At 46.8% G+C, this 18,001-nt stretch overlaps 1 protein-coding gene across 4 annotated transcripts in view; it reads left to right on the forward strand.

The window, feature by feature from the left end:
* The first annotated feature begins 1,906 nt into the window (after positions 1–1,906).
* Lctl (lactase like) overlaps positions 1,907–18,001 on the forward strand; it is a 59,504-nt gene continuing 43,409 nt past the window's right edge. Inside the window, exons 1-6 of one of the 4 annotated variants that reach the window (XM_006971432.3) lie at positions 1,907–2,038; positions 2,256–2,365; positions 4,595–4,723; positions 4,827–4,922; positions 9,607–9,661; positions 9,744–9,905. In XM_006971432.3, the coding sequence (XP_006971494.2) occupies positions 4,595–4,723; positions 4,827–4,922; positions 9,607–9,661; positions 9,744–9,905 (442 nt within the window). In that variant the 5' untranslated portion in view covers positions 1,907–2,038; positions 2,256–2,365. The other 3 variants (XM_042281107.2, XR_013052787.1, XM_042281102.2) reach the window with 3 other exon arrangements.

An 18,001-nucleotide genomic window follows, 5' to 3' on the forward strand; every position in this document is an offset into this window, starting at 1 on the left:
TTCTACTATGGAACCTTTCCACCTGGTATGTCCATTCCTTCCCTATTCTGTCCTTAGACTGTCTGTCTGTCTATCCATTTGTCGGTCTCTGTTGGCCTCCTTACCTTGGCTGAGTTGCCAAGGAATTGGGTGCTCTGGTCCGGTACAATGGGAAACACCTCCAGGTGGATGTTCTAAAGAAAAACTTCCTGATAGGTAGGTGTGTAGGTGTGTGTGTGTGTGTGTGTGTGTGTGTGTGTGTGTGTGTGTGTGTAGGGGGGGTGTCTCAGTCCATCATTGTGTCTATGTGGTGCTGGAAATTGAATCCAACGTACAGCTTGTCCATGCTAGGCAAGCACTTTTGTACTGAGCTACATCCCTAACCCAAAGACGTTTTAAAACTTACTAGAATTCATCAGTTAACAGTGCTTAGCTGGGCGGTGGTGGCGCACGCCTTTAATCCCAGCACTCAGAAGGCAGAGGCAGGTGGATCTCTGTGGGTTCGAGGCCAGCCTGGTCTACAGAGTGAGTTCCAGGACAGTCAGGGTTACACAAAGAAACCCTGTCTTGAAAAAACAAAAATAAAAAACAAACAAACAAAAGAGTGCTCACTGCTCTGTGGCGGACTGGAGTTCAGCCCCCAGCACCCACATCCATGTGGTGACTCACAACTGCCTGGAATCCCAGCTCCAAGGGATCCAGGCCCCTTTCTGGCCTCTTTAGACACCTGTTCTCACACACTTCTCAGCCCCCAAACACAAATTGATAATAAAAAATAAAATAAAAATCTAAAACAACTTGTTAAAATCTATAGACATTAGAGTTGTAACTGCACACAAATTTTTTTAATTAAAAAAAAAATGTGCCTTTAATCCCAGCATTCAGGAGGCAGAGACAGGCAGATCTCTGTGAGTTCAAGGCCAGCCTGGCCTACAGAGAGAGTTCCAGGACAGGCTCCAAAGCTATAGAGAAACTCTATCTCGGAAAAAAAAAAAAAGAAAAAAATTTTTTTTTAATGTGCATTGGTGTTTTGCCTGCATGTATGCCTGTATGAGGGTGTTGGGTCCTAGAACTGGAGTTACAGACAGTTGTGAGCTGCCATGTGGATGGGGAATTGAACCCAGGTCCTTTGGAAGAGCAGCCGGTGCTCTTGACGGCGGCGGCATCTCTCCAGCCCCCACAAAATGTTTTTGATTACTGTATCTTCCCTCTCCTTGCCCCCTAGATTCCTATTCCGGGGAGACGGGGCAGGCTATCGGGTGGGTGCCCTGAGCCTGGGAAGCAGGGTTGGAGTTCCCAGTGTAGGTGAAGCTGGGGTGGCCCAGGGCCTGGCGTGGGGGCCTCTCTCTGCAGGTTTCTCCTGGGGCGTGGGCAGTTCTGCCTACCAGACCGAAGGTGCGTGGGACCAGGACGGGAAAGGGCCCAGCATCTGGGATGCCTTCACGCATGGCAGGAAGGGGCAGGTCCTGGGGGACGACACAGCCGACGCAGCCTGCGACAGCTACTATCAAGTTCAGGTGAGTGAGGGGGCGGTGGCGCCATCCTGCCTGAGAGGTGGGGACATCTCACTGCTGATGTCACCGCTAATCACCCTGTCCCCAGCCAAAGGGGGCGGGGCAGAGATGGCTAGGGCTGTGAGAGCCAGGAGGTAGGAAGGAGGAAAACGAGATGCGTCAGTACCTTACTCAGTCCAAGCAACCAGGCGCGGAAGGGCCGGCGTCTTGGCCCCGGAGCCTTCAGGAGGGCACGGGGCAACTCGCCTTTAGAAACCCTTTTCTCATTCAAGTTTATGGGAATCCTGCAAGGACTTCTCAAGTTCCCCCATCCTTTCCTCTGTGAGCACATTGCCAGAATGGAGAGGGAATTCGTAGTATAGCCCTTATAGAGGACACCGCTTGGAGCTGCAGATAGGTATGATTCTCTAGGCCCCCAAGACTTGTCTTCCCCTGCGTCCCCACCCTGTCTACCCAGGAGGACATTGCCCTGGTGAAGGAGCTACATGTCAGTCACTACCGATTCTCCCTGTCTTGGCCACGGATCCTGCCCACGGGTGTCAGAGGTGAGTTACAATAGTCCCTCCCTAGGCTCTGCAGGGATCAATGTCCAGTGAGGGTGACCAGCCCAGGAGCATGGGTTCAGCAGGTAACCGGACTCCAGGCATACCAACAGCATTCGTCTGTGGCTCAGGACATCGTGGGCTCCGGGTGCTTCAGCCTGCAGCAGGCCATGGGACCCGAGAATGTGGTAGGAAAGGCCAAGTTCTGTTTCACTTTCAGCTGAACAGGTGAACAACAGAGGGATCCAATTCTACAGTGATTTCATTGACGCCCTGCTGAAGAGCAACATCACCCCCATTGTGACCTTGCACCACTGGGATCTGCCGCAGGTGAGGGCCAGGCAGGCTTAGAGGAGCTGGGTTCGGCCGGAGGGAGCCTGGTGTGAGGACCTAAAGTGACCGAGAAAGGGGGCAGCGCCTGGGGTTTGGCTCTCCATAGGAAGATGTGAGGAATGACTGTCTTGGCTTACTTGTGCTTCTGCGGTAGAATGCCAGACTGGTGAAGTTAAAAGCATCAGAAGTCTGTCTCAGTTCTGGAGGCTGAGAATCAAGGTCAAATGCTGAAAGAATCAGTGAGGTAGGGACTGGGTCTTGAACACTGTGTCCTCTAGGCGGCGCTGTGTCCCCGCGAGGCAGAGGCGGAAGGGTGACAGGAATGAACGTCACTTTATAAGATACAGGATCCTGTTCATGAGGAGGTTTCATAACATCCACGGGGCTGGAGGGATGGCTCCGTCGATAACACCTGCCAAGCCAGCACGAGGGCTCGCTCGAGGACCGTCCCCAGCACCCACATAAAGAGCCGGGCGTGATGGGTGGCATGTGCCGGTAATCCTGGCTCTTGGTGAAGACTGCCACCCAGCCTAGCACAGTCACATCCATGAGCTCCAGTCTCAAAAATAAGGTGGAGAGTGACTAAGGAAGACACCTGCCATTGATTTCTGCCCCTCCAGCCTCTTCCCACCCCACCCCCACCCACATACACACACAAGCAGCATTGGCTGGGAGGTCATGCTGCCTGTAGTAAGTGAAGAGGGTGGTCCTAATGTTTTACACAACATTTGGCATAAGGAAAAAATAATCAAAAAAGAAAAAATCCCACCATCAAATTAAACGGAGAGAAACAAAGTGATTCCCCTAAAATCAGGAACAAGACAAGGCTGTCCACTCTCCCCATATTTATTCATTATAGTACTCAAAGTTCTAGCTAGAGCAGTAAGACAACAAAAGGAGATCAAGGGGATACAAATTGGAAAGGAAGAAGTCAAACTTTCACTATTTGCAGATGAAATGATAGTATACACAAGTGACCCCAAAAACTCTACCAAGGAACTCCTGCAGCTGATAACATGCCTTCAGTAAAGTGGCAGGATACAAGATCAACTCAAAAAAAAAAAAATCAGAAAAATCCTTGTGTATGTATGTACACTGCAGGGTACTGAACCCGGGACCCTGTGCTTGCTAGACAAGCACTGTACTACGGAGCTGAAAAACCTAGGCCCAAGCAATACCTGTGGACTCAGGTTTGGTGACATGGTGTGTTCCACGGGTTTTGTTCAGCCTTTCTTCCCTGCGTCTGAGGCAGTACCACTTGCCCTCATCCATGACCACCATGACCAGCCAGCCATGCCCCAGCACACCTGAGAGACTGCTGTCAACTATCAGGCAGTTTATCCTTCCTTCACCTGGGCCCGACAGAGATCACAGCCACGCCAAGGATAAGGCTGCCTGTGACCTGTGCCAAATGGCGCTCCGTCCAAAGTTTTAAGGAGGAATGGGGGAGAAGGTGGGGTGTAATCCACACATTGAAGGGTCAAGGGGGGAGGTATGGGGGAGTGGGGGAGTGGGCGGGCTTCTGGGTGGGAGGGGCATGCTGTAGAGCGTTATTGGAGACTGGAGGAGTGGTCTGAGGCCCCCAGCTCCAAGCGGACTGGAAGTTAGGTCGGGGAACTAGTAAAGGCTGGGGCAGAGGACACACCAGGTTTGCAGCTTCTACTAACTTGTCCAGGAAGCATCTCTTCGAGCATACCAGGAGGGCACTAGGTAACCAGATGGATGACTAGCCCTGTGCCCAGGCAGTGGACAGCAGGCCTCTGCCATGGAGGTAACCTCGCACTAATAGCTGAGGTTCCAGGGCGTGCCCGCAAAATTCCCACCAGGGCTCTCCTACCAGTGCCAGCCTTCCACACTCACAATGGATGTTCTAGACATTTCCCCAGGATCATAGCTCACCCAGCACCCACCCAGGAAGACCTCGAGCTTGCTAAGTACCTGAGGATGACCCTGAACTTCTGATCCTCCTGAGTGCTAGGATGAGGGGCATGTCCAGTTTACGTCTTAACTATCCAATGTGTCAGCTCTTCCTGAGCAGGCATTTCCAGCTGCCTCTGCTGCCTTGTTTCTGGCTCACTCACAGGATGTACTCCTTTGCCACAGGGGCCCTGTGCGCCACCCTGCCTCTTTGTTCCCGCTCTTGTAGCGGTCCTCCGTGCTTTCCCCAGGCATTCCACCAACCTCCTCCAGTCTCCCCAGGGTACCAGCTTCTCTCTCTGTTGGCAGATGCTCCAGGCCACATACGGTGGGTGGCAGAATGCGAGCATGACCCGATACTTCAGGGACTACGCTGACCTGTGTTTTGAGGTCTTTGGGGACCGAGTAAAGCACTGGCTCACATTCAGTGATCCCCGGGTAAGTAGGGGCTCCTCCTCAGATGGGGAGACAGGGGTGGCCCCTGTTGTCCCTCATGGCACTGGGGTCCCCACTCATGGGGTCCCCACTGCTGTCTCTGCAGACCATGGTAGAAAAAGGCTATGAGACCGGTCTCCACGCACCAGGCCTGAGGCTCCAGGGCACTGGTCTGTACGTGGCGGCACACCATATCATTAAGGTAAGCCAGATCCATCTGGGGCGAGGGTTGGGCTCCAGGTGGAGTCACGGCCTTGGGGGTCACGTTGATCCTCTGCCACATCAGTATGTGACATGGGCCCTTCTGCTGAGGATATGCAGAGGGCACCTCCTACGTCTTATCTCCTCACAGTCACTCCACTATGTAGAGGTATTACAGCAGCTACTGTTTGTCTTCCCCAGAGGATAGAGACAGGCATCTGGAAATCTGTGTGTGTAGGTGTAAACTATATGGAGAATGGTGATGGGAAGAAGGTATGTGACGGTAAATAAGGGATAAAATATGCAAGGATAATAGAAGGAAGAAACCAGAGGCGGCAAAGACCAGCGGGAAGGAGTCAGAGTGAGCACTGGTCATGACCTGGGGTTTGGGAAGGAAGGGGAGGAACAGTTTGGAAGCATCATCAGAGAGCAAGGCAGACACATCCTTTTCCAGTTTGATGAGTCCTAGTGGAAGTCTTCCGGGCAGCCAGTTGGTTATCTGCAGGAATGGGAAGGGGGCGTTCAGAGAAGGTACCTCACATCACTGAAAGCTGAGGAAGGGCAGAGACAGTGGTCTGCTTACAAGACATGAATGAAAATACAGGAGCGATGTATTTGGGGACACAAAGCTGAACTCTCCCCGGGGACGGCTGGCTGAAAGGATAGACCACACATGATGGTGTCACATCAACCTGAGTTCATGGCAGGGAAACAACTCTCATAGTTCTCTTACTTTTTACAAAACTGATGTTTTGTTTTGTTTTGAGACAGGGTTTCTCTGTGTAACCCTGGCTGTCCTGGAACTCACTCCGTAGACCGGGCTGGCCTTGAACTCATAGAGATTCACTTGCCTCTGCCTTTTGAGCACTGAGATTAAAGGTGTGCACCATCACTGCCTGGCAACTTGAGCTTTTTATGAAGATCTATTTTTAATTCACATGTATGTGTATTCTGCCTGTATGTAGGTAGGTGCACCATGTGCAAGGCGGTGCTCTGGCAGGCCGAGAAAAGGGAGTTGGCTCTCCTGGGACTAGAGTTATAAGTGGTTGTGAGCTGCCATGCCGGTGCTGAGAACTAAGCAAGGGTCCTCTGCAGGAGCAGCCAGTGCTCTTAACCACTAAGTCACTGCTCCAGCCTGACTTAAGAGTGCTTTAACTGAACCGTTAAAGGGCAGAGCAATCTATGAAAGAGTGATATGAACAGTTAGGACTGTGATACTGTCTTAGCGACGTTCCACGTCACCAGACAATTCCAGGGTTCATCCTGTTTTTCTACTTACATACTAGCTAGCAAATATCAAGCACAGGGACTGGAAGGATGGCCCAGTCTGTGAGTGCTTGCCATGCAAGCATGAAGAATCGAGTTCAAGCCCCAGGACCCAGGGAAAAAACTGGGTTAGGATTAACAACCCTAATGAGGGTCTTAGTTGGGGTTATTAATGCAGTGATGACCATGGCACATTTTTCCTTTTTCTTTCTTTCTTTCTTTTTTTTGTTTTTCATGACAGGGTTTCTCTGTGTAGCTCTGACTATCCTAGAACTCACTCTGTAGACCAGGCTGGCCTCAAACTCAGAGATCCACCTGCCTCTGCTTCCTGAATGTCAGGATTAAAGGTGTGCACCACCACTGCCCGGCTGATCACACAACTCTTTAATTTTTTTATTAATTAAAATTTTTCATTTATTTTATATACTGACCAGCTTCCCTTCCCTCCTCTCCTCCCCTTCCCTCCCCCTAGCCTCCCACCTACCCTTCTCCCCATCCACTCCTCCTCCACCTCTGTTCAGAAAGGGGCAGACCTCCCATGGGCATCAACAAAGCATGGCACATCAAGCTGAGGCAGAACCAAGCCCCTCCCCCTGCTTCAAGGTGAAACAAGGCAACCTAGCATGGGGAATAGGTTCCCAAAAGCCAGCTCAAGCACCAGGGACAGGTCCTGAGGGCACTGCTAGGCGCCCCACAAGCAGACCAAGGTACACAACTGTCACACACACACGCAGACATGGGTCTCATGCAGGGTCCCTAGGTGTTGGTCCAGAGTCCGTGAGCTCCCATGAGCACAGGTCAGCTGCCTCTGCCACACAGCTCTTATAAAGAAAAACATTTAACTGTGGGCTGGTTTGAAGTTTCAGAGGCTTAGTCCATTACCGTCACGAAAGGGAGCATAAGAGCAGGTCCGGTGCTGGAGAAGGAGCTGAGAGCTACAGCCTGATCTGCAGGCAGAGAGAGAGAGAGAGACAGACAGACAGACAGGCTGGGCTTGGCAGTGGCTTTTGAAACCTCAAAGCCCACCCACTGTGACACACTTCCTCCAACAAGGCCACACCTCCTAATCCTTCTAACCTTATCAGAGTTCCACTCCCTGGTGACTCAGCATTCGGGGGTGGGGGGTGGCATTCTTACTCAAAGCACCTCTGTCACTGTGCTCACCAGCAGCGTGGTGAAGAAAGGGTTTATTTTACTCACAGATAAGTATGCATGTATGTGTGTACACTATAAATACACTTATCCATCACCAAAACCAGTGAGGGCAGGAACTCCAGCAGGGCGGAGCCTGGAGGCAGGAGCTGCTGCAGCGGCCTTTGAGGAGTACCTTACTGACTGCTCCCCAGGGCTTGCTCAGCTTGCTTTCTTTTTTTTTTTTAAAAAAATTCTCTCATACAATACATCCCAACCACAGTTTCCCCTTCCGACACTCCTCCGAGGTTCTCCCCCCACCTCCTCCCTTCCCCAGATCCACTCCTCCTCAGGTTCCCTTCAGAAAAGAGCAGGCCCCCCAGGAATATCAACCCAACATGGCTTAACAAGTTACAATCAGACTAGGCACAAACCCTCATATCAAGGCTGGGTGAGGCAACCCAGTAGGAGGAAAAGGGTCCCACGAGCAGGCAGAAGAGTCAGAGACACCCCCACTCCCACTGTTAGGGGTCCCACAAAAATACCAAGCTAACAACCGTAACGTATGCAGAGGGCCTAGCACAGACCCATGCGGGCTCTGTGATTGCCACTTCAGTCTCCATGAGCTCCTATGAGTCCTGCTTAGTTGATTCCGTGGGCCATGTTCTCCTGGTGTCCTATAATTCTTCCTCCCCCTCTTCCACGGGGTTTCCTGAGCTCCAAGGGAAGGGACCTGATGGAGATCTCTAGTTTGGGCTCTTTCTGCCTAAAGTTTGGCTGTGGGTCTCTGCATCTGCTCCCATCAGCTGCTGGAGGAAGCCTCTCTGATGACAACTTTCTTAGAGCCCACTTTCTTATAGAACCCAGGTCCACCAGCCCAGGGGTTGGCCCACTCACAAAGGTCTGGCCCTCCCCATCAATCACAAATTAAGAAAATGCCCTACAGGCTTGCCTACACCCGATCTTACAGAGACGTTTTCTCACTTGAGGTTCCCTCCTCTCTGCTAGCTTGTGTCAAGTTGGCACAAAACCAGCCAGCTTGTGTGGTAAAGCACCTTGCAATCCCAGCACTGGGAGGCTGAGACAAGGATTCTTGGAGCTTGCTGGCCACAACCCAGCCTACTGGAGCAGGCTTCATTCAGGTCCCAGTGAGAGACCCTGTTGCAAAAACCAAGGTGGATGGCTCATGAGGAACACCACCCAAGACTGACCTCTGACCTCCACATACACATGCACATGTACCTGCATGCTTCGAGCGTGTGTACACACATGCTCACGTGTGCTTGCACGCATGCACACACATACACACACACACACAATTGACCTCTGACCTTCACATATACATGCACATGTTTTGCATGCTGCATACATGGGTGCACACATATACATGCATGCACACACACGCACACACAAAGCAGAAAGAGGATGCTGAAATAAGGGCTTTTGGGGAACAACAAGTAACACTCGAAACCTCTGCAGCCTGAACCATTTGAGTTTTCATATGAATGAGTCTCAAACTTCAGCAAATGTCAGAAACGCGTGGAGACCTTGTTTAAACAAAGATTGCAGGTGGGCCTGAGGACACACCTGTAGTCCCAGCAGCTGGGAGGTGGAGGCAGGAGGGGTATCGGGTCTTTCTTCTTGGACTTTCTTCGGACCACCAAGCCCCCAGAAACTGACACGGAGATTTATTATTATGAAAGCTTGGCCTTAGCTCAGGCTTGCTCCCAACTAGCTCTTATAACTTAAACTAACCTGTTTCTATTCATCTACGTTCTGCCACATGGCTCTTTACCTCTCCTCTATTTTGTACACCTTACTCCCTCTGTGTTTCCCTAGCTTAATACCACAGGCCTCAGAGTCTTCCTGAGTTCCTCTCTCTCCCCGGAAGTCCCGCCTATTCTCTCCTGCCTAGCTATTGGCCAGTTAGCTCTTTATTAAACCAATCATGTGCCTTAGGCAGGTGAGGCAAAACACAGACACATCTTCACGCATGTAAGCAAATATCCTGCAACAAGGAGGGTTAAGAGTTCAAAGCCAGCCGGGCGGTGGTGGCACACGCCTTTAATCCCAGCACTCAGGAGGCAGAGCCAGGCAGAACGACAGCCTGAGTTCAATTCCTGGAATGGTAGAAGGAGAGAATCGACTCCTGCATGCTGTCCTCTGAACCCCCCACCTCCAAAGTAAACAAAAGAAGAGAAGGAAGAAATGGAGGGAGGAAGAAAGGAAAGAAGACAGGCAGGCAGGGCAATGGAAGAGCCAGGTGCACGATGACTTCTCTTTTTCAGGCACACGCCCAAGCCTGGCATTCTTACAACACCAAATGGCGGAGCAAACAGCAAGGTGAGCTGGGACCCGCAGGCTCAGACACAGGCCCAGAGGAGCCAGATCCTGCCTCTCTCTACCCCCATTTCCTTCCTTTAAGGCATGGTGGGAATTTCACTCAACTGTGACTGGGGGGAGCCTGTGGACATCAACAACCCCAACGATATTGAGGCAGCTGAGAGATACCTACAGTTCTGTCTTGGTTGGTTTGCCAACCCTATTTATGCTGGTGACTACCCCCAAGTTATGAAGGACCACATCGGTGAGCCGAGTCATATTTTTAACTTATCTGCTCATGTGTTCATGTGTGCAAGTATGTTCAGGTGTGCATGCATATGCATGTGGGAGCCAGAGGACAATCTCCTTAGTTGGTCCTTAGTCATTATCCACCTTGTTTTTGAGACAGGGTCTCTCACTGTGGTGGAGCTTGCTGAGCAGGAGAAGCTAATAGACCAGTGAGCTATAGGAATCCACCTAACTCTGCCTTTCCAGTGCTGGGACTCAAGCACATACCACCATGCTCAGTTAAAAAAAGTATTGTGTGTGTGTATGTGTTCATGCCAAGGCACAAGTGTGGAAGTCAGAAGACACCTCTAGAGTTGGTTTGTTCCTGCCGGGGATCCAGGGAATGAACTCAGGTCAATAGGTTTGCACACCAAACACCTTTATCTGCTGAGCCATCTCAACAGCCGTACTCAGCCTTTTTTGTTGTTTTTTCTAAACATGGGTTCTGGCAATCAGGTCCTCATGCTTACAAGACAAGCACTTTACCAACTGAGCTATTTCCCCAGCTCTAAGCTTTTTTTTTTCTTTCTGGAGCTGAGAATTGAACCCAGGGCCTTGCACTTGCTAGGCAAGTGCTCTACCACTGAGCTAAATCCCCAACCCCACCTCTAAACTTTTTTTAAAACTATACATATTCACCGGACTGTGTGATGTTTCAGTATATATGTACACTGGTGTTTACATTGGGTTAAACACATGTTATTTATCATTGCTTTATGACAAAAACTCTTAAACCTCTTTCTTCTAGCTTTTTTCCTTTTTATTTATTTTTAATTAAGTCATGATATTCATTAATTACACTCATTAATTACACTTGTGGTATTCATTGATTACATTTGCAGTATTCCTTCAATAACTACATTTATGATATTCATTAATTACATTAATTGTATTGATTTATTACAGTCATGAGATTATGTCCTGATACTACTGTCTGTTTGTGGGGCTTTTCCATCACACAAAACAGAGATTCTGTACTTAGGAAAGCATTGCTCTATATTCCTTTCTTCTCCATCTTGAGATAACGTCCAATCTTTCTGTCTCTATGAATTTGTATATTCTATATATTTCATGTAATACAATTCTATAGTATTTGTCCTTTTTTGGAATGTAAAGCCATTTTATGTACAACTGCAGGAGAAATAATACACAGATAGCCTGAACATAAAAACCTCTTTCTTCTGGCTTTTTGAGAGGCACAGCACACTGTTACCCACAGTTGCTCTTCAGGCAGCTACACAGCCAGAGAGTTCTGCTCCTGTTACCAGCGGCTTCACAGCCATGGGTGGGCCTCTGGGACAGCACACAGGCTTAACTCTAGGAGAGCTGCTGCCCTTTTAAGTGAGAGCAGCAGAGGTTGTCTGTGTCTGGCTTCTGCCAGTATCCTTAGCCACTAGGAAATGGAATTAAAACCGCTCTGAGAGTTCATCTCACCTGAGTAGAATGGCTGTCAAGAAAACAAACCCTCGATAGGATTTGGGAAAGGAGAACTTTCATTTACTGCTGGTGGGAGTGAAAACTGGTGCAGTCACTATGGAAATCAGTGTGGTCTCCTCAGAAAACAAAATTTACAAACAACTAAAAATAGGACCAGAGAGATGGCTCAGTGAGTAAAAGCACTTGCTACCAGACTTGATGATCTAAAACAAATTCCATTTCCCAGGGCTTACAAGGTGGAAGGAGTGAACAGACTCCTTCAAGTTGTCCGCTGACCTACACCGTGTTGCCACGGTAACCTCAAAATATAAGTAAGAACTAGTAAATGACCTAGCTATGTATCACTAGACTACATAACACAAACACACTGAAGACACTTAGATATTCATGTTTATTGCCGAATTGTTCACCATAGCCAGGAAATGAAACCATCCTAGATATTCATCAACAGATGGATGGATAATGAAAATATGGTATATATACAAAACAGACACACACACACACACACACACACACACCGCCCCCCGCCAGGGTTTCTTTGTGTAACAACCCTGGCTGTCCTGGAATTCACACTGTAGACCAGGCTGACTTCGATCTCACAGAGATCCATCTGCCTCTTTCATTCCCCCACCCCCCAAGTGCTGGGATTAAAGACATGTGCCATCACTGCCTGGCTACACAAAGGAATTATATTTGGGCATTAAAAAGAGAAACAATGACCTTTGTAGGAATGGATGGAACTGGAAATTACATTAATCAAAATAAGTCAGAATTAGAAAGATAAACACTGAATATTTTCTTCCAAATGAAGACTTTAAATTTTAGTGGTGTGTGTGTGTGTGTGTAGGGAGATAACCTGAAGGGAGGAAGAGATCATAAAGGAAGGGGGAATACGGGAAAAAGAGCACTGGAATACATATGGCAAGAGGGATCAATTGAGAAAGAGGGTATTGTAGAGTATTATTTTAAGATGTGTTACATTCACTTATGCTGTGGAACACTTGTTTAACGATGCAAAGATGTGTTACATTCTTTTATGTTGCATTTGTTTAACTCTGTGAAGCTGTGTTACTGTGCCTGTCTGAAACACCTGATGGTCTAATAAAGAACTGAATGGCCAATATCTAGGCAGGAGAAAGAGGTGGGGCTGGTGGGCAGAGAGAATAAACAGAAGGAGAAGAACATTAACGGATCAGAGGAGCAAGCAAGAGAACAAGGAGAGGAGGACACTGGGGGCCAGCCACCCAGTCACTCAGTCAGCCACAAAGTAAGAGAAGTAAAAAAAAGGAAAAAAACCCAGAGGCAAAGGATAAACAGAATAATTTTCCCCCCCGAGACAGGGTTTCTCTGTGTAGCTTTGGAGCCTGTCCTGGATCTCACTTTGTAGACCAGGCTGGACTTGAACTCACAAAGATTTGCCTCCCGAGTGCTGGGATTAAAGGCATGCACCACCACCACCCGGTGATAAGCAGAATAATTTAAGTTAAAGAAAGTTGGCTAGAAAATAAATAAATAAATCTTTAAAAAAAAAAGGGGGGGGGGCTGGAGAGATGGCTGAGAGCTTAAGAGCACTGACTGCTCTTCCAGAGGTCCTGAGTTCAATTCCCAGCAACCACATGTTGGCTCACAACCATCTGTAATGAGATCTGGTGCCCTCTTCTGGTCATACATGCTGTATACAAAATAAATAAATAAATCTTTTTTTTTTTTTTTTTTTTTTTGTGATATATATTTTTTATTTTACAATACCATTCAGTTCTACATATCAGCCATGGGTTCCCCTATTCTCCCCCCTCCCACGCCCTCCCCTTACCCCCAGCCCACCCTCCATTCCCACCTCCTCCAGGACAAGTCCTCCCCCGAGGACTGTGATCGACTTGGTAGACTCAGTCCAGGGAGGTCCAGTCCCTTCCTCCCAGACTGAGCCAAGTGTCCCTGCATAAGTTCCTGGTTTCAAACATCCAACTCATGGAATGAGCACAGGACTTGGTCCCACTGCCTAGTTGCCTCCCAAACAGATCAAGCCAATCAACTGTCTCACCTATTCAGAGGGCCTGATCCAGCTGGGAGCCCCTCAGTCTTTGGTTCATAGTTCATGTGTTTCCATTCATTTGGCTACTTTTTTTTCAATAATTGAATAAAACTGAAATTTATTATATGCCACAGTCGTCCTAGGGACCTCCATGCTATATATATAGCCTCTATGGTTCTATGGGTTGTGGTCTGATTGTTCATTTTATATCTAGAATCCACCAATGAGTGAGTACATACCATAACTGTCTTTCTGGGTTTGGGTTACCTCACTCAGGATGATTTTTTCTAGTTCCATCCATTTGCCTGCAAATTTCATGCTTTCATTGTTTTTCTCTGCTGAGTAGTACTCCATTGTGTATATGTACCACATTTTTTTCATCCATTCTTCCGTTGATGGGCATCTAGGTTGTTTCCAGGTTCTGGCTATTACAAATAGTGCTGCTATGAACATAGCTGAGCATGTATCTTTATGGTATGTATCAGCATTCTTTGGGTATATGCCCAAGAGTGGGATGGCTGGGTCTTGAGGTAGTTTGATTCCTAATTTTCTGAGAAACCGCCATACTGATTTCCATAGTGGTTGTACAAGTTTACATTCCCACCAACAGTGGAGGAGTGTTCCCTTTGCTCCACATCCTCTCCAACATTGGTTGTCATTGGTGTTTTTGATCTTAGCCATTCTAACAGGTGTAAGGTGGTATCTCAGAGTCGTTTTGATTTGCATTTCTCTGATGATTAAGGATGTTGAGCATTTCTTTAAATGTCTTTCAGCCATTTGTAGTTCTTGTTTTGTGAATTCTCTGTTTAGTTCTTTAGCCCATTTTTTAATTGGACTGTTCAGTGCTTTGATGTCTAGTTTCTTGAGTTCTTTATATATTGTGGAGATCAATCCTCTGTCAGATGTGGGGTTGGTGAAGATCTTTTCCCAATCTGTTGGCTGTCTTTTTGTCTTATTGACTGTGTCTTTTGCCCTGCAAAAGCTTCTCAGTTTTGAGAGGTCCCATTTATTAATGGTTGTGCTCAGGGTCTGTGCTGTCGGTGTTTTATTTAGGAAATGGTCTCCAGTGCCAATGCGTTCAAGAGTGCTTCCTATCTTCTTTTCTATTAAGTTTAGTGTAACTGGATTTATGTTTAGGTCTTTGATCCACTTGGACTTGAGTTTTGTGCATGGTGACAGATATGGATCTATTTGTAATCTTTTACATATTGACATCCAGTTATGCCAGCACCATTTGTTGAAGATACTTTCTTTGTTCCATTGTATAGTTTTGGCTCCTTTGTCAAAAACCAGGTGTTCATATGTGCATGGATTAATGTCAGGGTCTTCAATTCGATTCCATTGGTCCATATGTCGGTTTTTATACCAGTACCAAGCTGTTTTTATTACTATAGCTCTATAGTAGAGTTTGAGGTCCGGGATGGTGATGCCTCCAAGGGTTGCTTTATCGTATAGGATTCTTTTAGCTATCCTGGGTCTTTTGTTTTTCCATATAAAGTTGAGTATTTTTCTTTCCAAGTCTGTGAAGAATTGTGTTGGGATTTTGATGGGGATTGCATTGAATCTGTAGATTGCTTTTGGTAAGATTGCCATTTTTACTATGTTAATCCTACCTATCCATGAGCATGGGAGATCCTTCCATTTTCTGATATCTTCTTCAATTTCTTTCTTTAGAGATTTAAAGTTCTTATCAAAAAGGTCTTTCACTTGTTTAGTTAGTGTTATCCCAAGGTATTTTATATTATTTGTGGCTATTGTAAAGGGTGATGTTTCTCTGACTTCTTTCTCAGCCCTTTTATCATTTGTGTATAGGAGGGCTACTGATTTTTTTGAGTTGATCTTGTATCCTGCCACTTTACTGAAGGAGTTTATCAGCTGTAGTACATGCTACATGTAGTACATGTAGGACATTCTGGTCATACATGCTGTATACAAAATAAATAAATAAATCTTAAAAAAAAAAAAAAGAAAGAAAGAAAGTTGGCTAGAAACAAGCCAAGCTAAGGCTGGGCACTTATAAGTAAGAATAAGACTGTGTGTGTATTTGGGAGCTGGGTGGCAGGCAACCCAAAAGAGCAAAGAACCAAGGAGTTAAAAACAAAAACAACCAATATTTTAGCACCCAACATGGGGTGCCAAATGTTTTTCTTTTTTCATTAAATTAAGCAACTGCTGTCCTAACTGGCAATTGCAACTCCACAGCTACCAGTAGCAGTTCAGCCTCATTGGCCATAGCCAGGCAGGAATTCTGTTCCCTCAGGCATGGTTCTATTATGGCTAAAGGGAACTTTACCTAGATCTCTATGGCTCCATAGAACTCAGGAGTCAAAGGTTCAGGTGAAATTCTGCTGGCTCAGAGGCTAAATAGAAAGTAGCTAACCTTCTCTCCTAAAATAGCACATCTTTCTGCTCCACCCCCACTTAAGAACCCTAGCTACACATGGTTCCTCCCTACCACTTTCTGTTAGCTAGTTTCTGACTCAGCCTCCTGACCCCTGGTTAACTTTATTTAATCAAACAAATGTAACACGTCTTTACATAATTAAACAAATATTCCATAGCATAAATGAATGTAACACATCTTAAATTAATATTCCACAAGAGGGCAAATAAAGACAAAGCATATGTCTTAATTAGGGTTTCTACTGCTGTGAAGAGACACCATGACCACAGCAACTTTTATAAAGGAAAACATTTAATTGGGGCTGGCTTACAGTTCAGAGGTCTAGTCTATTATCATCATGGCAGGAAGCATGGCAACACATAGGCAGATATGGTGCTGGAGAGGAGCTGAGAGTTCTACAACTGAATCTGTACACAGCAGGAAGAGAAAATGCCACACCAGGCCTGGCTTGAGCATATGAGACCTCAAAGCCCACCCCCAGTGATACACTTCCTCCAACAAGGCCACACTTCCCCATAGTTTCTGTAGTTTTTGTTTTGTTTTGTTTCCTTTGGGGGCCAGGCACCCAGCTCTCAAATAAATACATGGAGACTTATTCTTACTCATGAATGCCCAGACTTAGCTTGGCTTATTTCTAGCCACCTTTTCTAACTTAAGTCAACCTGTTTCTCTTCTTCCACATTTTGCCTCTGGGCTTTTTACCCTTATTCTATGTATCTTTCTTCCCTTCTTACTCCGTGGCTGTTTGTGTGGCTGGGTTGCTGGCCCCTGGCATTCTCCTCTCCTTTTTTTGTTCCTAGCTCCTCTCTCAAGCCTAGATTTCTCCTCCTATTTATTCTCTCTGCCTGGCAGCCCGCTTATCCCTCTCTTCTGTCTAGCTATTAGTCATTCAGCTCTTTATTCGACCAATTTGCCTGTTTTAGGCAGGCAAAGTAACACAGCTTTACAGAGTCAAACAAATGCAACATAAAACAAATGCAAAAAATCTTTATGTCATTAAACAAATATTCCAGGGCATAAAATGTCACACATCTTAAACCAATATTCCACAAGTGCCAGTCTCTATGAGCCTATGGGGCCACTTTCATTCAAACTACCATAGCATAATAGGACAACATATGAAAAATGACATCATGAAACCCATAATTTTGTATGTTAACTTAAAAAAATTCAGACCTTCAGTATGATTGGACCTAGCCCTATTTAGTAGATGCATATGGTAGTAGCCACTGTATGAGACAGTGCAGGGATAGAGCCTGGTGATTTTTCTAGTTACTAAATTTGACTGACAGCAATAACATGCTGATTCCCTCCCCCGCCCCCAACGAGACAGGGTTTCTCAGGTTTTTGTAGTCTGTCCTAAGCTTACTTTGTAGACCAGGCTGGCCTCGAACTCACAGAGATTCACCTGCCTCTGCCTCCTGAGTGCTGGAATTAAAGGTGTGTGCCACCACTGCCTGGCCATGATGATGTTTTAAGGATATCAATAATACACACCGTTCACTCTTGAATCGAAGTCAATAGTCTCCCTGCAAATGATCTTGCTGTCCTATCAGGTCAGTTTGTTTGCCAGAGTATATAATGTTATTTTCTTCCATGAACATATATCTAGGGAATCTTTCTATGCTGGCATAAAGTGTTGCCTTGTTTATTCTAATGGCTACACACTGTGATACTGATGGCCACTCAACAATAATTATTATTATTTTAGGAGGGGTTTAGATCTTATGTTTTGTCAATATGCATGTCTATATACCATATGTATGCATGGTATCCATGGAGGCTAGAAGAGGGCATTGGATCCTCTGGAACTGGAGTTGCAGATGGCTGTGAGCCACCTGTGGGTGGTGGGAACTGAACCTAGGTCCTCTGGCAGCAAGTGCTAGTGCAGAGTCCTCTCTCCAGCCCCTATAATTAGTACCTGTGGTACTGGGGATCAGACCCAGGCCTTGTGCATGCCACATCCTCAGTTTCCCACCATTTATTTAGCCATCTTAGCAATAAAAGTGTAAGTTGTTTCCAACCCTTTGCTACTCAATTCACAGTGAAGACACCTGAACACAAATCCTTTTCCATGTGTGGGCCGAGGACAGGATAAAGAGGTTTGGAGTTTGGTAGTTAGAAGACGTACCTTTTCAATCCTAGAATAGGGTAAAATTTCCCAGCGCAGAACCTGTCACATCCTACACTGTCAACATGT

The sequence above is a fragment of the Peromyscus maniculatus genome, chromosome 7 (assembly GCF_049852395.1).
Source record: "Peromyscus maniculatus bairdii isolate BWxNUB_F1_BW_parent chromosome 7, HU_Pman_BW_mat_3.1, whole genome shotgun sequence".
Lineage (NCBI taxonomy): Eukaryota > Metazoa > Chordata > Mammalia > Rodentia > Cricetidae > Peromyscus > Peromyscus maniculatus.